Below are 27,551 nucleotides of genomic sequence, written 5' to 3' on the forward strand. Positions count from 1 at the left end.
CGCTTTGGTGTGTGGGCTCGGATAGGCTGACTGTGGAATGGCTTTGTGTAAAGTATTGTATCACAGACCACATGTGCTCACTATTTTGAGTATTTGTGCCAAATTCCCCAAGGACATCCTACCCCATCACACAAGCTGAGCTACACTTGGTGGAAAGCAGATACGTGAAAAAGGCATGCTTTCCTTACAGCTGTTTTGTGAAGGTCCCCCAGGGGATGATATGCCTGTCAATCTTCAAGGCACAACAAAAAGGGGCCAAGTTACTATTTCACAATCCTGTAATGCAATGTTAACCAGTAAATTCATATTAATATATTTTAATACATAATTATATCATTAAATGAAGGTTAAAGGGAAAAAAAAAAAAACAACACAGAGTCTATTTTAATCTCTAGAACTTAGAGTGAAAGGGAAAGAAACTCTCCAAGGCCTGTCAACCCTACATTTCTGCACTCCACCCAGAGGTGCTGGGAAATGAATTACGGTACAGCGGCCTGAGGATAGAACTGATGTTTGATTAGGGATTCTCTCACATCATAACAGATCGTGTCTTTGATCATCCTGATGGTATTTCATGCCACTGTTTCCCCAGTTACCTATTCTCTGACCTCTGTTCTCCACTAGAGAGATCTTTACCTGTGTCTGCCCTCCCCGTCTCTGGGTTCACACCAGCCTGATGCCTGAAGAGGCTGCTCTGCAGACTTTCTGGTGCTGTTGCCTTGCTTAATCTCTTCGTAGCCACAGAAACGGGACACTGCTGGACTAAGGGACCATTACCCGTGAGTAATGCTTCTGATTAACCTCAAATTATCGCACGCCGTCTCTGCCTTTATGTGTACTGGAGTAAGTGGGAGCTCTGTCCTCAGCATCTCTTAGGTCTTCAGACAGAAGGGGAGAGGGGGGAGGCCTGGGAGATAATCGGGGCAAACACGGATCAAAAGAATAATCCTCTTGTCTCCTACTTCCTGGAGAATGCCTGCCATCCGGAAGAGGAGGAAAATGGGCAAGCCTCCCCCGGCTCTGGGTTTCCTGTGTCCCCACTTGCTGAGCCCATCTGACCCTCTTTGGGGAGGTAAACAGTCAGAAAAAGGACAAACCTCCCCGCACTGCAGCCTCGCAGTGTGAGTTCCAGATCATTCTTAAGTAGCTCTTTTTCAGGATAATTTTCCCCTATCATCTCATGCTTTGGACAAAGGTTTTGCTGGCCAGCTCTCTGCCAGCCAGGCCTCTTGAAGGATTTTCTGATTCATTATCTCAGTGACTCACACAAGCACAGCCCCCTACTCCTCTGGCTCGGGGGCAGGGTGGGCAGGCCACAGTTTGGGGTTGGGGCCCCAGTTGGTGGTAGCTGTTGATTACGTACCTTTTGAACATCAGATGGTACCCTGGAGAGGAAGTCCAGAAGCTCATTATTGTCAATGGCATAGGGGTTTCGAAGCTTCTTAGTGAATTTGTTTATGCCTGGAAAACAGACATATCAGGAGATCTCTTTGTCTGTTGATCTCTCTCCATTTGTCTACCCATCTTTAAAAGTCACCCGACTGGGGGAGGAGAAGCATTCACAAGTAAAAATTAGTGTGAAAATAATCACTGGATCTCAAGTCATGCACCCGTTGCTGTCATGTGGAATCATTCAGAAATGTCTTTTCTTGGAGGGAGAAAGGGGGGGATCGTTGGAGAAGGGCTGTGCCTTCTTCAGCTGTGAAAATCCCATTACAGGCCTAGCAGCAGGGCGGCAGAAACACACACTAAAACTGTGGAGCTCATTGGTTTTTTTGGACAATGCTGATTAACAGCCTCCTTGTCTAGGAAAACGAATGTCCCAGATGGGAAAAGGCCTTCATTAGCCCAAACAAGTCTCTGCTTGGGAGCTGAGGACCAGAGGCAGCAGTGGGAGCTGGAGGGTGGGAGTTGTTTTTTTTGTTGTTGTTAAAAAGAACCCGCAAGAAATCTATCTCCCCCCTTCCAACTCATTTTCACAGGTTTTCCTTCTCTCGCTGCAGAACAGAACTTGACATGTTGGTCGTACTTTGATGCTGCAGAAAACTGTGAAAAGTTATTATTGGAAAATTATCTTACTCTGGTTGCTAGCTTAATTTATGGACCACAGCGCTGGTGTGTGGGTTTGGCTAGGCCATGGAGTCGTGCTGATTCAGGACAACGGTAATTATAAGGGGGTAAGATGTTTAAATCACTGACTCAATGGACATGAGTTTGAGTAAACTCCAGGAGTTGGTGATGGACACAGGGAGGCCTGGCATGCTGCAGTCCATGGGGTCGCAAAGAGTCGGACACAACTGAGGAACTGAACTGAAACGTTTAAGCTGTCCTTGGTGGGGGCACATGGGCGTGTCCAGGACGAGCTCTGCCCAGAGCTCCCTCCCCAGAGGGAGGCACCTCTCCACCAGCTTGGTTTCCTACTCTGCTGCTCAGAGCTCTTTCGGGGAGCAGGGGTGTCCCTATATAGTCAGAGCTCACAAACTGTGATCTTTTCACCAAGCATCAACTGCATTTTGTGCTGTCTTTTAGAAGCAGAAAGACAAGGAGGCCACCTGAAGTCTGGCTACAGGGTGCTTGCTATCAAGGACCATAACTAAGTCCTCGTCAACCCCCACCATGCTGAATTCTCACAGTGTGTTCTCCCACGAGTGCCTATGCCGAAGTCAAGGTAAGGTTTACCTATTCAACAGTCCACAACACAGAAAAGGTTGGATGTTTCTCTTCTTTCATTAAATATTACTTTGCTTTCATCTAAGAAATGGACTTTCTGCATGCCCTTATGCCTGACACAATGCTGAAGTCCTGGTGGTTTCTTTAAGAGGGTCAGATTTACATCCACGTGGCAAATGGAAGCCAGACAGGTTCCTAAGTCAAGGGTGGCTTGTTGCCTGGGCCGGGGAGGACTTCCTGTGAATAACCCCCTTTTTCTCAAGTCAAAGCCTCGCTGTGCCTTCCTTTTTTCTCTGCCCCCACAGCCAGCTCCAAGTTTCTAGCGAAAATTTCCCCCAGTGTTCCTTTAAAACACTCTCCACTGTGTTATTCTAAAGACATTTAATTGTAGCATGGGCTTCTTGGCAAAAGAAAACAGACAAGGCAAAATGATGAAGGGAGACAAAGACGTATTGAGAAAAGATATATCTTCTATTGTTAATTATATATACTGTGAGCATCTGGAGTCTTTACAATGAACAGCCAGGCAGGGATAATATCACTGCTGATCAAAACACTGCATTCTTAGTCACTGAGAAGATTACAAACCTGCCCAGTAGCTCAAATGCACCAATAAGGGCAGAAGGAAGTCCACAAAGCACTCCGACAGTCTCTGTTTGAAAAACTTTGTTAGGCTGAAAATTATAAGGAATTCAGATTGCATGCTACAAAACCACACCTTATCTTTTTTAAGGTGTCACAGGCTCAAATGTCAGTAATTCTACCATATTGTCTACTGTGTGAAAGCGAGTGCCAACATGGCAGCAGAGATTGCTTGGTCATCTCTGAAGAGCAACGGGGCAAGTAAGAAGGCTTGGGGACAGGCATAGCTGGGCCCCAGTCTGGTTTCACCATGGATTATTAGCTGCGTGGTTTCAGACAACTTACTTAATCTGTGTCTTAGATTTTTTATATTAAATTTTGAATAATAGAGGCCTGCCTTACATAGTACCATGGGTTGAAAGGAGAATCACAAAGCGTTCCAAAATCTAGAATTTCACCACAAGGAAGAGGGCTACCATCATTACTGTATATGTCAATAAGCCAAGAAAACAAAGAAGGTGGTGACGTCAGAGTCTTTATACTGGCAGAATGTTATCACACACCCAGTTTGGAAGTTGTGTCTTTCTGCAGTAGCAGGCACCTTTAGATTTTTAAACCTAAACAGTACAAATAGGGCATATATGCTGTGAATTTTTATTCTGTTTTCTTTTAGACAAAGAAAGAAAGTGGAATTTAAATACCAAGGGATTAACATTTGGAAAAGGCATTATCATTTAATGATCATAGACAGAATAGATCAATAGATTGGAAAGATCCCTCCAGTTTAAAAACAAAAACAAACAAACAAACAAAAAACAGAGAATGAGAGATGAAGAACTACATGGCTGCTTTGCACATGTGGTCAGTAGGGAATAACCTCTTTAAACTGAGTTAGATACAACACTGTATGAGTGACTGGCATGTAACCCTGATTGCAATGTATTGGTGGGGGTGGGTGAGGTGGGCAGAGGGTCCTTGCTTGCTCCTGTGTCAAGCGTCTTACATGTAAGATCTATTGTGCTATCAAATGGAGATACAAAGTTAAATAAGTCATAGTTTCTTTTAAGATGCTCAAAATCTGCTTGGGGTGTTCTTAATCTACTTGAGAAAACCAGAAGTGGCTCAGATCAGAACTGAAAAGCTATATTTAGAGCATCTATGATGAAGAACAGAATGGAAAGAATATGGGAAACCTTCCAAAACATACAGAAAACCTATGTGGGATCTAATCCTCAAAGGTGCCTTGCCTTCTAGAAATACATAAAACAAATAAATTACCAAAATTCAGTACTGAAAATTTACAGTTTCCTAGAGAAAATTCTAGATATTCCTCTAAAACGGCTTTTAACTTAATTTTCAAAAATTATACTCCCAAATAAGAGAGGTGGCAGGCTCAAAGAAATGCCATCTATGAGATCATAGGTATTAAACTTGCAGACTTATCCACTCAAAAACTATTTGCAAAGTACTCACCAATGATCTATTACCTTTGTGTAGCTTCACTAGGAATTACATAGTAAAGAGGACAGAAAGTATCTTGTCTTTTAAAACCTTACAGTGAAGTTGGTGAATCAAGGAATATTGCACATGGTCATCATGAAATTAGGCTATTTTCATAGGCTTATATTAAATAATTGTGCTACTTAAGAAATATTTATATACAAATGTTATTTGGATGTAAAGAATATGGAAATATAGTGGAATATGTATGTAACTCTAGAGAAACATAGAGTTAAATAATTTTGTTCCAAAAGATTAAAAACAGTGAACAAAAATTTTGAAGATTTTTATCTACTTATTTTAGGACTCAGTGAAAATGAGTAAGTAACTTAGAATAAGAAAGTCTTTTTTTTTTAGTCCTTCAGCTGTGCATTTATAAAATGAATCATATTCAAAGAGTAAAAGGTCTTGCCTTGTATTAACTGGGCTGCTCACAATGAATGTCAAAATAAATATAAATGTATGTTATATAATATAGGTACATTCAACATATTTGTGATCACAATACACATGGATATAAAATATCCTTATTAAAAATATAATGTAATATCATAATATAGGCTTCCTTGGTGGTTCAGAGGTAAACAATCTGTCTGCCAATCCAGGAGACGCCAGTTTGATCCCTGGGTCGGGAAGATCCCCCGGAGAAGGGAGTGGTTACCCACTCCAGTATTCTTGCCTGGGAAATTCCATGGACAGAGGAGCCAGGCAGGCTACAGTCCACGGGGTTGTAAAAGAGTCAGACACACAACTTATGGACTAAGCAACAAAAATCATAAATGTAAATGTATCATAAAAATATATCATAATGTAATATAATTTAATATCATCATATAATCATTTTCCCCTCAAACGTAACTTTTACTGTGTACCTTGGGTAAATTTACCATAATGTGCTTAAATCACTTCTCTATTACTGAACATTTTTGATTATTTTAAATTAATTTACTACTATAAACAGTTTGGCAATGAACATAATTTTTTTTCATTTCCATCCTGAAAAGAATAAAGAAATAGTCTTCTGAGCCTTAATAAGATTAAAGGGAACAATAGAAATTCAAACATATAAAGTTTCCTTCTACATGCTAAATTCTCTGCCAAGAATATGGTCATGTAAGAGATGTGCAAAGGAAAGCCCTGGGTCTGTGCGAGCTAATAACTAACTTGTCTTGCAAAGTAATAAGTCCTGATAGGAAGGCAGAATATATTCCATGATAGTACAGCAGGTTTTAGATAATGAGAAGAGGCAAGAGATAATGTGATGGTCAAGGCTTCTGACTACGTTATCTATGGCAAACTCATCAATAAACTATAAACCTCTGTCTAGAATCTAAAACTAATGAATGAGACAATATAAAGCTCAAAGGATTACTTTCAGTCCAGGAGAGCATCATAAACTCGATGCTATTTCATAATTTCATTCATAAGCTGAACAATAAATAGAACAATGTCTCATTAAGTGGATGCAAAAAGTTGACTTTGAAAGCTGTCAAGAACTTGGAGGATAAAACTAGAGGTCAAAGGGATTAGGAGTAAATTGAAAGAGGGATTGGAATCCTGAAATGGACACTCTAAGGATGAAATACAGTGTAGTCGTCTTTGTCTAAGGTGAGGTGCAGGAAAGCATTCTCTTCCAGGAGGATGAAGAAATAATGGCCAATGGTGTTTACCAAGCTGACCATGCTGTTGTCTTACATTATCTTAAAAATGAGGAAAACACTGGCCAAATGACTGTAATTTTGGATCAAATTCTCCTTAGGGACAGATCATAAAGAGTTTCAAGATCTGTGTTTTAAATATGGAGAGTAAATGGACTGAGAAACTAGTACAAAAAAAAAAAAGCAAGAAAGAATGAGATTATTCAGTCTATACAGATAACATTCAGTATACCAGTATTCAGGAAAATGCTTCTTACAAAACACATATTCCTTCTTAATCAATGGGCCCTTGAAAAGCTCCATGTTCTCTTTCCTAAGGGTCAAATATGGGCCAATGTGCTATAAGTGAGAAACACAACATAGGAATAAAAACTAAGCATGGGTATGAGAACTTCCTCAAATAGTGAGCACTACTGAGTATTAAAATGGACCCCTGAAGAGGAACTTAGAAAACCTTTTCCTTTTCTTGGGCTTGTTACAAAGAAGAGAAACTTTATGTGATAGAATTTTCACTTCCTGGACAAAACAGAATGAATGGATTATGCTCTATTTCTGAAATGTTATGAGTTATTCTATTTTTCCTATGATTTTTCCCATTTCTGCATGCCCAGGTTTGGCCTTTCTCATCAGCAGGATTCTACCTTTGTGGATTCTCTTTGGAAATGGTCTACAATTAAAGGTCTTAGAAATATTTTATAGCTCCCCTTCACCCTGGCATTTGCAGGCTTTCAGCTTTTGCTTAAAGAGGAATGCATCTCAACACACATATTTGTAGCTTCCCTGAATCTCCTGACACCTGCAGATCCCTATAGATGACTATGGTCTAGAACTGAGTAGTCGTCACAGGAGCCAAGCCATGGAAAACCAGAAGTGAGAGATTCTTCCAGAAGAGGGGTGACTGCTTAGTTAATTAACTGCAGCACACTCTCCTTATGTTAACCCAGTGCCCACTCAGCAACAGACACAAATATTCACAAAGCTTCTTGTGATTTTTCCAATTGTTAGCTTGAGTAGTAAGTCAAGTCCTGAAATTTATTTCCAGTGTGCCATTTTTGTTTCTACTCTTTAAAAAGCAGCTGAACTCTATATAGGCTTACCATTTCCCCTGGTAAATAATAGCTTTCCCTTTCCTGTCAGGCACTGGTTAGGTGGCCACTGTGCGCCCCTCCCTTTCACCTCTCTGCTTCTGGTTTTAAGCATTGGGTTAAGTTATTTTTCTTCCTTCCAGGGGAGATGAAATGTCAGGAGCAGCCTAGTAGTGGCTAGATATACTTTTATACAACATACAGGGCAAGGTGTTTGCTCACTATTTGAATAACAGTATTTCCTGAAAGTTACTGGGCCACAACAGTATATTATTCAGGAGTATTTATGACTCTGAAAGCCCAAAGGGAAACAGCATGCACAATCACATTCTTATTTGATTGCAATTATACAAGAGGCCTATAAGTATCTGTGCTGACCGTTCATGCCACTGGCCTTTTCAGGGAGGTCCTGGAAGTTTTTGATCGCCAAATGCTTTTCTTAATCTCATGTTTAATTGCCAACAAAAGCACATTTAAAGTTTATAGCTGCACTTAAAAATGAGTAATTGGTTCTTACCTGGAATTGATTGCTAGCAAAAGGACCGTGCCAAACTTACCCCAGATTAAAATGATGTACCGGAGTGGAATGAAATACAATGTGATGGTGGCAACTGCCAGTATCAAACAGGCCAGGAATGAAAGGAATGGGACCGTCCAGTTAAATGTGCTGTAGACAAACCACATACATGTCATTTTCTCCGATGCTAAAGAAAAGCGGTCGATTCATTTTGCCATGTTTTTATTTCTTAGTTACACACAAGAAAAAAGGTCTATTGGAGAAGTTGCTTCTCAAAACTGGTATGTAGAAGTCTGCCAGAATGACTGGACACTGGAAAACAGTTTTGAGGTGAAGGTCATAGACCAATTGCCATCCAGCTCCTCTGGATCTTGGTGACTCTGCCTTCCTGGAACTGACAGTACTTAAGAGAAAACTCTGACTCTCAACAGTGATTAAACACTGCAATATTGTCATGTGGCTCTGTGAACGCAGAGCTTCAAAATGAAAGGTGAGTTAGGTCACTTCAAAGTCAATATTTCTCTCTCAATTAACACATGCTTGCCAGTAAATATTTAGAGACGGGAGGCTATTATTACAGTGCTCTTGTGTTTTTCTAATAACTTATATTTAGAATTTCCAGACTCGTTGACTCCAGAAGGGTAATGATGCCCTGAAAATGGGCTACGGAGCTTCTGGCTATAAACCATTACACCGCCAACCCACCGATAACGCAGGGGATATTGCCGCATATCATTTTCATGGGGACCCTGGCTCCTTCTGTCCTATCTATTGCCTGGTTTGACTTGAGATCTAGAAAATACGAGATGTGGGACTGAATGTACTGTGGAAATCCTTCCAGAACCCTAGAAAGTAGTCATAAAATGCACTGCCTTGATGAGAGCTCATGAGTGTCTAGAGTACTCTTCCAGGCATCTTCACTTAACATGTCTGTCTTGACCCTTTGCCTTGCCTTGTGCTAGGAATAAATGAGATGAAAGATTTATTTCTGTTACCTTTTTTGGGGGGCATATCAGGGGATTTGGGCAGAGCCATTTATAATAGTTATTGGGCACTGAGTAGGTGCCACTGTCCTAAAATATATATATATATATGCCTGGAAAATCCTATGGACAGAAGAGCCTGGAAGGCTGCAGTCCATGGGGTCGGACACGACTGAGTGGCTTCACTTTCACTTTTCACTTTCATGCATTGGAGAAGGAAATGGCAACCCACTCCAGTGTTCTTGCCTGGAGAATCCTAGGGACGGGGGAGCCTGGTGGGCTGCTGTCTCTGGGGTCGCACAGAGTCGGACACGACTGAAGTGACTTACCAGCGTATATACATACAGAGAGAGAGAGACTGTAATGTTTAACAATAATTCTTTTGAGTAACGATTACCTCCCTCTTACAGATGAGCCAATCAAGGCTGAAGTAAGGATTTGGGGATTAACACACTACTATAAATAAAACAAGTAAGCAATAAGGACTTACTATATAGCACAGGGAAATATACTCAGTATGTTATATTAACCTATAATGGAAAAGAATCTGAAAAATACATATAAATGCACACATAACATTGTAAATTAACTATACTCAATAAAAAATAGAATAATAAAGGAGAAATCAACTCACCCCTCAATCTCTTGTTAAAGACTGCCTACGGGGAGATACAATACTACACATGTATGTGTGTATTTGCTATCTCATGCCCTTAAGTTATAAGCAAAGTTGAACACATTTTAATATGACTGTCGGTCATTTAGATTATCAGTGGTATTCAGTTTATATCCTCGCCAGGGGCAACTATTTAAGAAAATACTTCAGAAAATTTACAAGCAAACTGGCATGGATTTGAGTTCAGGCTCTATCTCTGAAAAGCTGAGAAAGACAGGAAAGTCTTTCAAATCAATCTGAATGATAATTTCTTCTCCATAGAATGGGAATAATAATAATACCCATAGCATAAAGTTTTGCTAGAATTAAATAGGAACTGGCATTTAAAATGGTTAGCTCTTCATGTACATTACCATATGTAAAACAGGTATCTGTTTTACATATGGTAAATACCTGTGGATATTTACATATGGTAGATACGTTGTACATATGGTAAAACATATGTAAAACTCCCCCCATAGCTGTGGGAAGTTGCTGTATCACTCAGCCCCAGTGCTCTGTGATCACCTAGAGGGTGGGATGGGGCTGGGGGTAGGAGGGAGGCGACATAAGTGTACCTATGGCTGACTCACATTGTATAGCAGAAACCAACACAACATTGTAAACTGATTATCCTCCAATTAAAAATAAATTTTAAAAAACAGCTCCGGTAACACATGAAAGATAGCTTAGTATTCAAATTAAAATTTTACCTTAAGTTTATTAAAAAAAATAGCTCTATTTCTTGCATGTTCTAACCACATGCATACATGTACACATGAAGAAGTTACTGCTTATCTGTTTTCCCTGGAACTCTGTTGCTGGATATTTTCCTCAAACAAAATCTCTTTGGAAACTAAACAAATCAGCTCTTTGTCGTATTTGTTGCAAACACTTATGTTTGTTTACCTTGTCTTTTAAAAAACCTTGTTTATAGTTTTTAAAGATAAAAATTATATATTTTACACTGCCAAGTTCATCAAAACTTCTGCATATATGTAGGTCCATTCCTGACTATTCTCTTCCAAGTAGAACTTCTTAGGAGGCAACTTCACAATACTTGAGAAAATGGTATGGAATCCATAATTGCTCCTGTTATGCCAGGGCAAGAAATTTAACCTGCAAATATCTTTGCACAAGGATGCAGAGATGGTACGTTAATGTCTGATGCAGTATGGTTTGTAAGTAGTTAAAAAGAAAATAGCCTCGGTATCAAATAATATCTAAATAAAATCATAGACAAATAATTTTAGTACCTTGAAAAAAAAAGAGAAAGCTACCAATAAACCAACTGAAAAATAAGAAAACAATAGAGTGTAAAAGATAATGTATTGTAAGAATTCTGGAGGTTACCAACTTCCAAAGTCAATTTCACTCCAATAATTTCTGCCAGATATTAAAATTTTGAACTTCTATATCTGTTAACTGCATGGGGGGCATAAGATAAATATAGCCTAGGGCTTCCACAAAAGAAGATTCAAGTAGAAGAACACTGCATAAAACTTACATATTCAGGGTAAGGATGAATTGAGAGAGAGAAGTAGAAAGACACAGTGGAAAAGGATGAAAAGAAAGGAAAACAAATCTACCATATACAAATAGATGCAAAGAATTCTCTGTGTCATGATGCCGGTACCTGGATTTATCATCCAAGTTTATGCTACCAGTATACTTTAAAAAAACCTCAGCAAAAATTTAATTAAAAAAAGAGATTCCAGGTTGAATCACCCCAAAGTGACTAGAGCAGTAATCTTCTCTAAGGAAATGCATTATCAACCCATATATCTGAGTATACTCCACACACACACACACACACACACACACACACACACACACAGAGATTATGAGCTCATAGACAGTTAAAACAGTAAAATATAAATGGATACACAGCATCATGAGTAAGAGCTATCAGAAGTAACAGTAAAACCCCAAACAGAAGACCTCAAATACTGACAGCAAACATAATACATTAAATAATAATGCTTAATACTTTAAAAGTCATAAAACAAAGGCTTAAAAATAGTCAAGGACGAGATTGGAAAAAACAACCAAGAAGATTCGAAAACAAAGCAAGTAAAACTTTAAAAAGAAACACAGTGATTGAAAGTTAAGACCTCCATGCATGAATTAAACAGGATTTCAAACACCACAGAAAATAGAGTCGTGCAAGACAGCCCAGACAAGGACTTAAAAGGCATCACAAAGAGTAGATAGATGTCAAAAAGAAGAGATACAGAACATAGATTAAGAGGGTTCCTGAACTGACTGGGAAGATGCTAAAAGTAATGGTGACTATTAGACTGTGGAATGGCAAAAAGGTGCTCACTGTTAGATCTCTATTTTCTGACCATAAAACAATGCAGTTAAAAACCAAGAGCACAATTAAAATAAATTTATATTAAAAAAAAAAACAGGAGCAAAAAGATAGCTAGAAAATCTTCAAATACTTCGACATTAAGCAATATACTTCACGTGAAGGAACAAATAAAAACAGAAATTAGAGAGCAAGTTTTTACTAAATGTGAATTAATAATGAATATCCGTGCCAAAATGTCTGGCACAGAGCTAAGCACCTAGGAAAGTGTAGCGCTTTAAATGCTTATGTTAGGAAAACAGAAAGATTGAAAATAAACGGTCTAGCAATCCACCTTAAAAAGTTAAAATAAGAATAGCAAATTAATCTCAAAGACAGTAGAAGGAAGAAAGTAATAAAGATAAGAGTAGTAATTAACGGAAAAGAAAACAAGCAACAGGGAGACTAACAAAGGTAGTGACAGTCCTTGCTAAAGAATAATATGATTGATAAATGGCTGTCAAGAAGAAGGGAAAACACAATTTTAAACATAGAGAAGTGGACAACGCTAGATTCCACTGTCATCGACGATAAGAGGATCTTTTTTATATAAACAACTTTACGTCAAAAAGTAGAAAATTTTAAATGGACACACTCTTAGAAAATGATATACAAACAGATAGGAGAAGAAATAGAATAGCTGAACAGACCTATATATGCCACAGAAACCGAATATTTGATTAAAATCTTTCCTGAAAGAAAACTTCAGACCCAGAGACTTAACCAGAAAATTCTATAAAATCTTGAAGTAATGACACACAGTCTACACAAACTGCAGATAATGAGAGAGAATACTGCCCACTGATTGTATGAGTCTAGAATAACCTTCACACTATAAGGAATTTTCAAGAACTATATATCCAATCTCACGGATGATTAAAGCTGCCATAATCGTAAGTAAAAAACATTGTAAATAAAATCCCAGCATATATAAGGAGATAGCATGATGAAGCTGGTTTCATTTCAGAAATGTAAGATTGGTTTAATCTTTGAAAATCAACAATAATAATACACATTAACCAAAACAGAAGAACACAAAAACAACCATAAGATGATCTCAATGAACAAAAACAAAACTCAACCTACATTCATGATAAACAAAATCTCAGCAAAATAGGAATAAACAGTAAATTCCTGAAGCTGATAAAGCATCTTTACAGAAAACAACATCATTAAGGGCAAAATGTTGAAAGCTTTCTCTCTGAAAAAGACACGAGTATGAGAAAAGAATGTTCGCTAATACCACTTCTGTTCAACATTGTATTGGCGTTATTGCTGCTGCTGCTGCTGCTAAGTCATGTCAGTCGTGTCCGACTCTGTGAGACCCCACAGACAGCAGTCCACCAGGCTCCCCCGTCCCTGGGATTCTCCAGGCAAGGACACTAGAGTGCGTTGCCATTTCCTTCTCCAATGCATGAAAGTGAAAAGTGAAAGTGAAGTCGCTCAGTCATGTCTGACTCCCTGTGACCCCAACATGGACTGCAGCCCACCAGGCTCCTCCGCACATGGGATTTTCCGGGCAAGAGTACCAGAGTGGGTTGCCATTGCCTTCTCTGATTGGCGTTACTAGCCAAGACAATAAAGCAAGAAAACAAAATAAAATGTATAAGGACTGAAAAATAAGAAAGAAAAAAAATTCCTAGACAATATGTTTATATAATACAACATCTAGAATAATAATCTTCATATAAAAATTAAGATAACTAAGTTTACCAAGGTTGACAGATACAAAGTCAATGTTGGAAATCAAATTTCACTTTTCTATCCTGTAACAAACAGGTGGAGATAAAACCTGAAAACAAGAGACCATTTAAAATAACTGAAATTGTATCAGGTATACTATCATGTAAGAATCGAATCGCCAGTCTATGTCCGATGCAGGATACAGCATGCTTGGGGCTGGTGCACGGTGATGACCCAGAGAGATGTTATGGGGAGGGAGGTGGGAGGGGGGTTCATGTTTGGGAACGCATGTACACCCGTGGTGGATTCATGTCAATGTATGGCAAAACCAATACAGTATTGTAAAGTAAAATAAAGTAAAAATAAAAATTTTAAAAAATAATAATAAAATAAAATAACTGAAATCAAGTACTTCAGACTATATCTCACAAAAATGTCAAATATTTATATATAAAACTCTTAAAGTAATATTGAGATAAACTAAAGATAACCCAAATAGATGAAGGACTATATTACACTCATAAATTAAAAACAAGTTTTATCAAGATGTCAATTTTTCCCAATTAATGCAATCCTTATAAAGATCTCAATGATCATGTGCTCGTGTGCAAGTATGTGGTGTGTCATGTGTCTTTATCTGTTGGATGCTAAAAAATGAAGTTATGTACCAGACACGTTTGCACACACCATGTCAGATTTGCCCTCCCAACATCCTAGTCAGTGAAATCACATATTTTTTCCTAAGCAACCAACAGTTTTATTAATAAAATGTTTAAATGTTTTACAGGTTTTAAAAAGTTTAATACACAGAGAAAGAAAGTCAAAGCAATTTTACCAATATTCATAATCATGAAAAATTTTAAGTGATTACTACAGGCCATCCACTAGTTTAAAGATATTACAGGCATTAATTCATCTTATTCTTCCAGAAATATTATGAATAGGAATTTCTGGTATGTCCATTCTACAGATGAGAACTTGAGTCAGGAAAGGTACTAATTGGCCACAAATCACTTCCAGTCTAAGTGACAGAACTGGGATCTGAATCCAGAGAGTTGCTTCAAGAGCCTACACTTGGACTTCCCTCGTGATTCAGTGGATAATCCCTCTCCCAGTGCTGGGGATACGGGTTCAGTTCCTGGTCTGAGAAGATTTCACATGCCATGGAGCAACTAAGCCCTTGCACAATTACTAAGCCTGTGCTCTAGGGCCTGAGAGCCCTAACTACTGAAACCTGCATGCCTAGAACCTGTGCTTCACAACAGGAGAATCCACCGTGATGAGAACCCTGCGTACCACATCGAAGGGTAGCCTCTGCTTACTGCAACTAGAGAAAGGCTGAACAAAGCAATGAAGATGCAGCACAGCCATAAATAAAAATTGTAGAAAAGAACCTACACTCACCGCTTGTAGAGTAGACATGTCAGAAAATGTAAGGTCATTTTACTCATTTAACCCACTCAATATTCCTGCTTATAAGACTGAGGACTTAATTCAAAGATATTATATACTGGCTTTGCTGTTCAGTCGCTAAGTCGTGTCCGACTCTTTGTGACCCCATGGACCGCAGTACACCAGGCTCCCCTATCTTTCACGGAGTTTGAAGTTTTATCTTCCAGAGTTTGCTCAAATTCATGTCCACTGAGTCGGTGATGCTATCTGACCATCTCAATCTCTGCCACTCCCTTCTCCTTTTGCTTTCAATCTTTCCCAACATCAGGGTCTTTTCCAATGAGTCAGCGCTTTGCATCAGGTGGCCAAAGTATTAGAGCTTCAGCTTCAGCATCAGTCCTTCCAATGAATATTCAGAACTGATTTCCTTTAGAATGGACTGGTTGGATCTCCTTGCTGTCCAAGGGACTCTCAAGAGTCTTCTCCAACACCACAGTTCAAAAGCATCAGTTCTTCAGTGCTGAGCATTCTTTACGGTCCAATTCTCACATCCATACATGACTACTGGAAAAACCATAGCTTTGACTATATGGATCTTTGTCTGCAAAGTGATGTCTTAGCTTTTCAATACTCTGTTTAGTGTATTCAATACACAGCTTTCCTTCCAAGGAGCAAGAATCTTTTAATTTCATGGCTGCAGTCACCATCAGCAGAGATTTTAGACCTCAGAAAATAAAATTTGTCGCTGCTTCCACCTTTTCTCCTCCTTTTTGTCATGAAGTGACAGGACCGGATGCCATGATCTTAAGCTTTTCTAGTGCTGAGTAGCACTATATAGTTTGTTGTGATCCACATAGTCAAAGGCTTTGGCATAGTCAATAAAGCAGAAATAAATATTTTCCTGGAATTCTCTTGCTTTTTTTATGATCCAACAGATGTTGGCAATTTGATCTCTGGTTCCACTGCCTTTTCCAAATCCAGCTTGAACATCTGGAAGTTCACAGTTCACGTTTGAAGCTTGGCTTGGAGAACTTTGAAACCCAGAAAGACATCTACTTCTGCATATTGACTATACCAAAGCCTTTGTCTGTGTGGATCACTACGAACTGTGGAACATTCTTAAAGAGATGGGAATACCAGACCACCTGAACTGCCTCCTGGGAAATGTGTATTAAGGTCAAGAAGCAGCAGTTAGAACTGGACATGGAACAACAGATTGCTTCAAAATAAGGAAAAGAGTACATCAAGGCTGTATATTGTCACCCTGCTTATTTAACTTATATGCAGAATATATCATGAGAAATGCTAGGCTGGAAGAAGCACAAGCTGGAATCAAGATTGCCAAGAGAAATATCAATAACCTCAGATACACAGATGACACCATCCTTATAGCCGAAAGCAAAGAACTAAAGAGCCTCTTGATGAAAGTGAAAGAGGAGAGTGAGGAAGTTGGCTCAAAACTCAACATTCAGAAAACTAAGATCATGGCATCTGGTCCCATCACTTCATGGCAAATAGATGGGGAAACAATGGAAACAGTGAGAGACTTTTTTTTTTTTTCGGTTTTAAAAATCATTGCAGATGGTGATTGCAGCCATGAAATTAAAAGACGCTTGCTCCTTGGAAGAAAAGCTATGACCAACCTAGACAGCATGTTAAAAAGCTGAGACATTACTTTACCAGCAAAAGTCTGTCTAGTCAAAGCTATGGTTTTTCCGGTAGTCATGTATGGATGTGAAAGTTGGACTATAAAGAAAGTTGGGCACTGAAGAATTGACGCTTTTGAACTGTGGTGTTGGAGAAGACTCTTGCGAGTCCCTTGGACTGCAAGGAGATCCAACCAGTCCATCCTAAAGGAGATCAGTCCTGAGTATTCACTGGAAGGACTGATGCTGAAGCTGAAACTCTAATACTTTGGCCACCTGATGTGAAGAACTGACTCATTGGAAAAGACCCTGATGCTGGGAAAGACTGAAGGCAGGAGGAGAAGGGGATGACAGAGGATGAGATGCTCGGATGGCATCACCGACTCAATGGACATGAGTATGAGCAATCTCCGGGAGTTGGTGATGGACAGGGAAGCCTGGCGTGCTGCAGTCCATGGAGTCAAAAAGAGTCGGACACGACTGAGCAACTGAACTGAACTGAGTAGTATATAGTAGTACTAACCCTTAAAACCTTACTAGACTCTTCACTCCAGTTACCATGGAAATACGTTGCAGTGCTGGTCTTTCAAAGAACATCCAAGGTTGAATAACTCTGGTAAGTCAAATCTTTATATCTCAAAATTAAACAATCTGTTAAACATTTTCATGAACTTTGATGGATTTCCTGACTTGGGAGCTCTCCATTAAATCCTAAGGGAATCCCTGACTTGAACATTTCAATTAATGAAAACATTCAAGGAATCCTCTTCATTCATTCAACTCTTCAGGTTCACTAACATATCCTAAGATTATTTTTTACAAAATTTCAAAACAAAACCCACAAATAACTGTCTCAACATCCAGTAAGGCGGGTACAACTCCATTCTAGCATTCTTCCCCCAACTGGTACCCCACTGGTTGACCTTTATGTCAACAGATTGATTATTTTCTTCATTTCCTAGGCACAGAAAAATGAAGTCCTTTGACTCTTCTACCCATGGAAACAGAGACATGGGTCAGAAAAGCCTGCAGACTATTCTTTTGTGATTTACCTCACAGGATGCCTTCCTTCATGGTTTTCGCCCCAGTTTGTGAACTCTCTCCCCACAACTGGCCTTCTGCCCTCACCCCTGGTCATTCTGCCTTCATTCTCTGTCCCTTTCAACATGTAACTTTAAATATTTATTTGGCTGTGCTGAGTCTTAGTTGCAGCACATGGGATCTGGTTACCAGATGAGGGATTGAATCCAGGCCCCCTGTATTGAGAAGGCAGAGTCTTAGCCAACAGGCTACAAGGGAAGTCCCTCAACATGTAAATTTAGATTAAACATAAAACATCAATCTGTCCTTCCACCTGTGCTCACCTTCATCCAAACTTCACTTATCCTGCTTTCTCATCTTTCAATATTTCACAGCATGACTTCAGAGTCAGGGAAGTTCTTCCTAGAAACGTGCCTTCTAAGCCTTTCTCCAGAACATCTGCAAGGATGACTCCCCTGTCCTAATTCTACCTGAATCTCAGTATCTTCTCTGCAGAGAGGAGACTTCCCTAACCACTCAAGAACACTAGTGTTGTAGCCAACACTTCATAGCAATAGGGCAAGTAATATACATTACTCTTCTGACTCATCCTGTTTGCTGTCTGGGATAATACAAATGCCACATGCTAAGCAAATATTAGCCTGATGTATACCTACATTTGAAATCTGTATACAATGAGAAGGTAATTGGAGAATGCAGAGAAAAGAAAATACCATTTGCTCCAAGTGAATACAGAATCATCAGGGTCTTCTCTGCCAGTAACAAGGGAAGCCTTGCTCTGAGAGATTTAAGCATGCTTATTTATTCTCTAGTTGCCAAAAGTTGGGTAAGAGTTTTCCTGGTCCTTATGCACTGAGTTACAATGGAATTCCAACAGAGTTACACATGATGTTGCGCTTGAATGCCCAGCGGGAACCTTAAGGTCACTGCAATAATGAATGGCTGAAGAATTAATAGGAGCCGAGCCTCATGCGCCTTCCTGTGTCACAGCTGGGCAGAACAGTGCTCTGTTCATGGCTGAAAATACGTCTCGAGACATGGCCACCACAGCTGTGCTGGGCACGGCCGCCGCCAAAAGGCACTGCGGAGCTGGGGGCCAGCTTAAATCACTCTGCCCTTCTCATCAGACACATTTCCTTGACCATTACCAACTGCACAACAGCCACATTTGTCTATTAACAGACATGCAAGCACGGAGACAGTCTTACCAAAGGACACGGCCTTCCGTCCTCAGCCTTGCCCCCACTCCACATCCTCTTATCTTCTTTCCTGCCAGTACAGCCCTTGCTCACTTTTTTTTCATTGACTTTCTGCATCCACTCAAGGCCCGTGTGACCTGCCTCACCTCCAGGAACTGCCACATCCGTCCCCGGTGGCACAGACATGCTATTTCCCCTCCACCTCCCTCCATCGAGCACAGTCTTGGGCTTTGAGCCTTTGCACAAAGCCACCCACCCACTGAAGCTCCCATTCATCAGCTCTATGCCCAGCTGCTGGCTCTTCCCATCCTTAGAGATGCTGATAAGCTGTTGCTTCTTCAGAACTTTCCTCTGTCCCTCTCTCTCCTACATCCTTCTGGGGATGTAGTACCCATCTCCACATTCCACCTAGCCTCTATCTAGCATCAATGTTATTTTAGCTGTCTTATTAAGAGTTCTTTCCCTTCACTGGAAAATAGATTCCTGTAGAGAAGAAAGTGGGGAGTACCAAGACATGGAGAGAGTATTAAAAGGTACAATCTACCACGTTTAAAAGAAATAAGTTACAGGGATATACAGGTACAACACAGGGCATATACCCAATGTTTTATAATAACCTCAAATGGAATGTAATCTATAAAAACTTGTTATTCTGTATATCTGAAACTAATATACTATTGTAATCAGCTATACCACAACAGAAAAATGAACAAAACATAAAGGCAAACACATACACACACACACACACACACACACACACACACACAAGAAAAAAAAAAAAAAAAGATACCCAGAGGATAATGACACTATAGTGTAAAGTGAGGCAGGCAGGTTCAAATCCAAGCTTCACAGCTTATTCATTGTGTGATCTGGGCTTCATGTTTAATCATTCTGTGCTTCATTTTCCTCATCTGTAAAATGGGGATACCAACAATCCTTACTCTGCAGGGTTGTTGGACTCATTTAATGCAATTTCTTTAAATAACTCCTTAAAGAAGTTGTTACATGTCAAAGACTTAGAACAGTGGCTAGCACACGACATTAGTTGGTTTCTATTGTTATTTTGAATGCATGTCTTATTCTTAAACCAAGTCAGTGCCTGAGATTCAAACACTGATAGCTGAATGAGTGAATGAAAAATTATAGTGCCCTCTTTATCACTTCACTATTTTTTACTGTCACATATTTTTGCTAAGCAATTTTGAGGGTACATTCAGGAATCATTTTTCAATTTATGTGAAACCTAGAGAGATAAAGCAGACAGATATCAATATACATGATCAAAAATCCTACTGCTCCTTAATTTTTCTCAACATCGCTCATGAAAAAAAGTGTAAATTCAATAAAAACTCACTAAACTTGTTTAAAGATAATTTTTAACCTGCCTTTTAAGCAAAAAAACATGTTTTCTATGCCAATTATAAATGGATGTTCAAGGGCAATTTGTTATAATAAGTGACTGAGGAAGAAAATCAGTAACCACAGAAAGCTCCACATTAGCTGTTTATATTTCCTGATGTTAACCACCGCTTATTGATTTCCCTGCATCTTCATGGACAAAGTTTCACTTGGCTTTTAGTACTGATTTTAATCTCTTCTTTACCCATGTAATTTCTAAAAAATGTGTCCTTTAAAAAGAAACTAGAATGGCCAATAAACTAAGAACAGTAGTTGCTCTTTAGAAAGAACAACGTGGCTGACACAACTGGGTTTAAAGTGGGGAGCAATCACTTACAATTAAAGAAAAGCCTTCTCTGTTCATGGACATCAAACGAAGACCAAGTTACACAGAGTTCACAGCGCGTATAACGAAGTAAGCAAAAAAATAAAAATAAAAACATGAATCACAGAGAGGCTTTCTCAATTGAGACCCCATTAGAGAATTAAATCTATGTTTTAATCTATAGTTTATCACCTAAACCAGAATATTTTGAGAATTAAAAAAAGGCACTATTAATACTTATGCTCAGATAACTAGCATAAATTGGGTCGTGCGGTCCACCCTTGTGAAGCTGACAAACCTGAAGAACCAACCAACCAGAGTTAAAAGGCCGAAGACTGTTGCTTCTGTTTTTCGTTTGTTTTTGTATTTTCTGATCCCACCCTCCCCAAGACCCTCCCCCTTGCTTGTCCAAGAGCATGGCAGTTTTACTCCAAACACAATAATACAAATGCAGAACTTACTTTTTAATTCTTTCTCCAAAAGAGGCTAATTCCTCCAAGATGTTTTGAACAGTTGAGACAATATCCTGAACCATGTAGATTCTTTTAATTAAGCCCTTTTTCTCAGATTCCTAAGAAACATAAAAGACTGAACTCAGTTACTTCATTTTTATTGGTCTGCTATAGAAATCATTATGCTAGCATTATTGTAACATGGTTAGTAGCAACAGAGTGACTTCAGGAGATAAACTTAAATTTTTTACTATTCACGTATGGGCTCCCCCAAATTCCTGACTACTCATGAGATATGACCACTTGTCGTGTGCAAGCACGTCACCATCTCACTATCATGAGCTGATGAAGGGGAACTCCACAGAAAAAAAGAGCTTCATTTCCCTGTAGAGTTGCTGCTTCTCTCAGAATATTCTCTAACTTCTGATCCTGAGTTGCTGTCTTCACCAGGTTAGCTTACTTACCCTTCTTCAGTTAGTTCTTCAGAAAGGCTTCCAGCAGGTAGCAATAGGACATGTTGGATATCCAGATGATATTCAGCTGTCTAAGAATATTATCCTTATTTTGCTTAAAGAAAACTTAAAATGCGTTTTCCCACGTTAGGTTGTTGTTGTTCAGTCACTAAGTTGTATCTGACTCTTTGGGACCCCACGGAATACAGCACACCAGGCTCCTCTGTCCTTCACTATCTCCCAGAATCTGCTCCAATTCGTTTATACTGAGTCAGTGACGCTACCTAAGCATCTCATCCTCTGCCATCCCCTTGCCCTTTTGCCTCAGTCTTTCCCAGCATCAGAGTCTTTTCCAGTGAGTCAACTCTTTGCATTAGGTGGCAAAAATATTGGAGCTTCACCTTCAGCATAAATATCCAGGGTTGATCTCCTTTAAGACAGAATGGTTTGATTTCCTTGCAGTCCAAGGGACTCTCGGGAGTCTTCTCCAGCACCACAATTTGAAAGTATCAATTCTTTGGCACTCAGCCTTCTTTATGGTCCAACTTTCACACCCGTACAGGACTACTGGAAAAAACATAGCTTCAACTAACAGACCTTTGTTGGCAAAGTGATGTCTCTGCTTTTCATATGCTGTCTAGGTTGGTCATAACTTTCCTTCCAAGGAGCAAGCATCTTTTAATTTCATGGCTGCAATCACCATCTGCAGTGATTTTGGAGTGCAAGAAAATAAAGTCTGTCACTGCTTTCACTTTTTCCCCTTCTATTTGCCATGAAGGGATGGGACTGGATGCCATGATCTAACCATGTTAGGTACCTGATGCTTATAAAAATAATCTTGAAATCACTCACATGTTGGATAAAAGATGATTCCCTAAAGAAGGGCATTTTCACACTATATCTTATATTCTGATACCATATTCTAGTTCCCTTATGAACTCTATTGTAACTGGGATTTAGTTACTAACTTCTTAGCTCAGGCCAAGCTGAGTCATTGTAGCTGTTACATCTAATATGTAATACTTAAAACCGCAAAGAAACCTAACAAAACTTATTTTTTTCTACCTAAAATTTTACTTGGGTTAGAATTATACTAAATTATCTTCTAAATCCAAGAGACCATTTCTATAATAATATTCTTTGCAACAAAAGAAAAAAAAATTCATTCTCATCTTGTATTCTCTGTTCCATCACCTGGACCCATGGATGGAGGAAGGAAAACATACTGTCTCACAGTGATTTCAATGACTGGTTGCTGCTGCTGCTAAGTCCCTTCAGTCGTGTCCAACTGTGCGACCCCATAGACGGCAGCTCACCAGGCTCCCCCGTCCCTGGGATTCTCCAGGCAAGAACACTGGAGTGGGTTGCCATTTCCTTCTCCAATGCATGAAAGTGAAAAGTGAAAGTGAAGTCGCTAAGTCTTGTCTGACTCTTAGTGACCCCATGGACTGCAGCCTACCAGGCTCCTCCGCCCATGGGATTTTCCAGGCAAGAGTACTGGAGTGGGGTGCTATTGCCTTTTCCGAAAATAGCCTCTGGTAAATAAAAAAATTTTTTTTCACTGTCATATCATAAGTATATGGAGATTGTCTGCTGGGATGGTCTGAGTAACGTCTTACCATCTGTTCTGTACCCATTTATCCAATGATTCTTCCGCTTGCAAAGTCAAACTTGCAAGACATTTTTACTTTTTTCACTCCAATTTTCAATTTCTTATTTCCCTTACTCTCTTTCTAATTCTTCAAGTGGTTTGTATTAAAAACTGGATATACTGCCAGAACAACTTAATTCACATTCAGCAATCCACCAACACCTATTAAAGGGCACAGTGGTGAAAACCCATCTCTGTCTGCCACAGAAATATTCATGTTTATAAAGGAGGATTTGGAAGCACCAGGGAATTTGACCCAAAAGGCAAAAGTGGCTTCCTCTTTTCAACAGCATAGTGTTTAGGTCAAAACAAGTTTTTGGAAAATGACTCAAATGTCCATGTGGCTCCATTTCATAACAATTTCCTACTTTAGTTGACTGATTTTTTTTTTCCTCCTGAAACACCCCAAATGCAGAGATTCTGGGTTAGTACATCAACATAATAAATGATTCTCATAAGATTCTCTCATTTTTTAATGAATTTGATGTTTTAGTTTGAATAATCAGTATTTAAAGACCAAGCTAAAAATTTCACTATTTAGGGTAATAAGATAATTTATGAACCATATCTGTATACTTTTAAGAGTGAAAGTAAACAGAACTATGTAATTTTTGAAGTATTTATCAACTGACAATTTGGTTTATTGTATTAGTGGATTATTTCATTTTATTTCATTTTTATTGTCATGACATTGGTTCAAGATAAAAACATGTATTTTACATTTATTAGAACAAAAGAAACTTGCCCATACTATGTCAATGGTACAATGATACATGAGAATGATTACTCATTCCATATATTCATATATTTAATTGATTTTCTAGTTATAGCTGTTACAGTCCCATGTCAAGATTACTTTTCCACAAAAGTAATATTATCTTTAATGTCATCTTTTCACTTACATTTCATAAAATTGTTCTTACCTATCTTCAGAGTTGCACTTAATCTTTGTTAAATTGATACATTTAATTGACTCTACTATAGACCATAATTTTAATTACAAAAATACTTTACCTCCAGTGACTGAGGTACTTTGGAAATTCACAATAAAAATGTGATACATGAAGAATATTCTCGATTCTGTTTTTTAAATATTAAAGTTTGTATATATTTCAGCCCAGATAATTTCAAAGGTACTATTTTCATTCCTATGAACTTTATCAAACTTTTTTTTCAAGATAAAACTCTAAGTAAGTCGTCTGTATAATTTTTCAAATTCTTCTAAAGTTGAAATTCTTCAAATTTATGCTGAAAAATAAGTGCCTGCTCAATTTCCTTCCAATCCTGGGTAGAATTTGTATTTATCCTATTAAAAATCAAAAGTTTTTCTAATCCCACAAACTGGGATAATCCAGAGTGTAACTTGTGAATTTAAACACTGAATCATGCACAGGATCTGACCTCACAGATTGCTTTGTGTTGAATATCCCTTGCTTTTGTAAAGAAAAAAAAATCGTTATTTTTGCCAGTTCTTTAAAATTGATTTCCATCTACTAAAAGCTTCCAAAGATGAAGTAATTAGAATTTTCAGTTATCAAAAATTTTGATTAAAATATTTCCAACTGACATGACCAAAATGCAACAAACACTGAAAAGGTATCTTTTTTTTTAGCACAAGAGGTCAACAGCTTTGGAGAATGTTTAAGTTGAGAGAGTTTATCAAAGGTTTCAAACACTCAAAAGCAGACTGATGGATGGATGACTGGCAGCAAAAAGAAAGAGCCCACAGCCACGCTGAATGAAATATATTTTTATATTTGACACATCTTTGCCATGAAAACTTTGCTGTTGCTACCCCAACTCTGTATATATAAAATATTTATAAATGTGGACACTACAGCTGCTAATTCAATTGGTGGTGCATTATCACTTGTCTGTATGCAATCATGGATAATAGGGTACCATGATCTATCACTTGTAAATTTATGCTTCGAAGATCCATTCAACGTACATGAGTATCTTATTAGCCATGGTGCTATGCTTCATCAAAATTTGCATTCATATTATCACTACAATATTAAATAACCCTCAATGCTACATGTTCAAAATAAATTTACAATAGCATTCCTGATGTCAGAGATTTCAGTTTTTGTAAAGCTAAATTGTAAAAGCTCTATTTTGATTCCATACAGTGGATGAAAAAATATAACATTTCAGGTTGTCACAGCAGGGTACTGGAAAAGTTTTCAATTAGCAGTAATCACTCCTCAGATAAACCTCATTGGCTACAATATTGCCACTGTGCAAAGCTACAACAGATTTCAGAATTAACTTACTTGATATTATTTGAGTCATTTGATGGCATGCTGATAAGACTGGCGTCATTTGACTCTTCACAAGTTTTTGATACACTGATGCTACTGAAGTGAGCCTATTACCATGTACCTTGCCCTTTTTCATACATGCATAATGAAACTTTGGAATGGAAGATGAGATAAGTGTGCAAGAACAGTCATTTGATCCATACGAAAAGCCATGCTGCACACAAGGATGTGTAAACGCATCTTTTGGGCTATGTTAAGTTAAAACCATGTTTCCAGAAGGGGTCTTCTAAAAATAACTAGTGACAGCTGAAGACTCTGCAGCAGGTTTGCAACTTAAGTTTACATGTACCAGTGATGTGATCACGGTCCCGGTGGTAGACAGGAAATGTGAACCAGTTAGTCCATCAACAATTACCTTGAAAAATGGATTATCAGTACTTGATTATTCATTATTATTATCCATTAAACATGCAACACTTTATTATTATTTACTCACTGAAAAAGCATTATCAAGAAGTAAAACAATGTGCAGATTTACTAAAAATAAAGAGTGAAATAAAACATCATAGTAAAAATGTGTAGACTATCTTTTATTCTCCTATCCATGAAGAAGTTAGAAGTTAAGTTGCTCAGTCGTGTCCGACTCTTTGCGACCCCATGGACTGTAGCCCACCAGGCTCCTCCGTCCATGGGATTCTCCAGGCAAGAATACTGGAGTGGGTTGCCATTTCCTTCTCCAGGGGATCTTCCCGATCCAGGGATCAAACCCAGGTCTCCCATATTAGAGGTAGACGCTTTAACCTCTGAGCCACCACTGCCCAAAAAATTCTGTATGTGTTTACTATACATCAGTGCTATAGTTGCTATCGTTTCCCATCTTTCTCATCTCTGAGCACTCTGACCTGGCTGCTTGGACGTTTTATGCATCTGACTGGCCCTGGCAATGACCTTGCCACCACAGTCTGGTACACTGGGGTCATCACATACGTCTCCACAATTGCCTAAGAGCACTTTGTCTTATCAGGCGCAATCCAAAAGCCTTCCTTTAAAGCTAAGTTTTATTTAGAAAGAATCAGGAAAATAGATGGGTCATCCCTGCTTGGACTTAACCTGGCATCAGTGAGAACCCTTCTACTAATAAGTCGTGCCTGACTCTTGGTGATCCCGTGGACTGGAGCCCGCCAGGCTCCGCTGTCCATGGATTTTCCAGGCAAGAATACTGGAGTGGGTTGCCATTTCCTCTTCCAGGGGATCTTCCCGACCCAGGGATCGAACCCATGTCTGCTGCATTACAGGAAGATTCTTTACCTGCTGAGCCATCGGGGAAGCCCAAGAACCCGTGTAACTGACATCTAAATCCTAGGCTACTAGTAAAGATATAGAAGAGACTGAACACACAAACTGAAAGCACGGGCAGCTTGTCCTGGCTTATTTTAATGGAAACAGTAAATATAATACTGCTGCTACTGCCAAGTCACTTCAGTTGTGTCCGACTCTGTACGACCCCATAGACGGCAGCCCACCAGCCTCCCCCGTCCCTGGGATTCTCCAGGCAAGAATACTGGAGTGGGTTGCCATTTCCTTCTCCAATGCATGAAAGTGAAAAGTGAAAGGGAAGTCACTCAGTCGTATCCGACTCTTAGCGACCCCATGGACTGCAGCCTACCAGGCTCCTTCGTTCATAGGATTTTCCAGGCAAGAGTACTGGAGTGGAGTGCCATTGCCTTCTGAGTTTTTTAAAAAATGGGGAATATAAAATCAGTAAATGGAAATATTTGGGCAAATAGGAACATGTGATGAACCTAAATCAGCTTTACCTAAAATTCATTAGCACAGCAAGGGACCAATTGTGTCCAAAGCATTCTTCTTGGACTGGGAGAAAAAGGCTTTTTCTTTTGTATAAGTTTCTACCCTTCTCCTTAGAAGCTCTGCACATGACATATGCTAGCCATATATGAGAGGGGAAAATTCACCTGAGGGCAGGTACTCTCATGATTAGTGGTAAATGTCATTTTTGTTCTCTGAGTGGCTTTTATTGCCTTTGG

General features: G+C 39.0%; 1 protein-coding gene and 1 pseudogene across 5 annotated transcripts in view; both read right to left on the bottom strand.

The window, feature by feature from the left end:
• The window catches only part of MCTP2 (multiple C2 and transmembrane domain containing 2), a 202,634-nt gene that overhangs the window by 1,968 nt on the left and 173,115 nt on the right, over window positions 1–27,551 (bottom strand). For all 5 annotated transcript variants that reach the window (XM_068991401.1, XM_068991400.1, XM_068991399.1 and 2 more), the window contains 3 exons: window positions 21,149–21,258; window positions 8,053–8,162; window positions 1,364–1,461 (listed from right to left, as the gene is read on the bottom strand). In XM_068991401.1, the coding sequence (XP_068847502.1) occupies window positions 1,364–1,461; window positions 8,053–8,162; window positions 21,149–21,258 (318 nt within the window). The remainder of the gene's footprint in view (window positions 1–1,363; window positions 1,462–8,052; window positions 8,163–21,148; window positions 21,259–27,551) is intronic.
• LOC138095636 (U4 spliceosomal RNA) lies at window positions 25,366–25,493 on the bottom strand (annotated as a pseudogene).

Source organism: Capricornis sumatraensis, chromosome 19 (assembly GCF_032405125.1).
Source record: "Capricornis sumatraensis isolate serow.1 chromosome 19, serow.2, whole genome shotgun sequence".
Classification (NCBI taxonomy): Eukaryota; Metazoa; Chordata; class Mammalia; order Artiodactyla; family Bovidae; genus Capricornis; species Capricornis sumatraensis.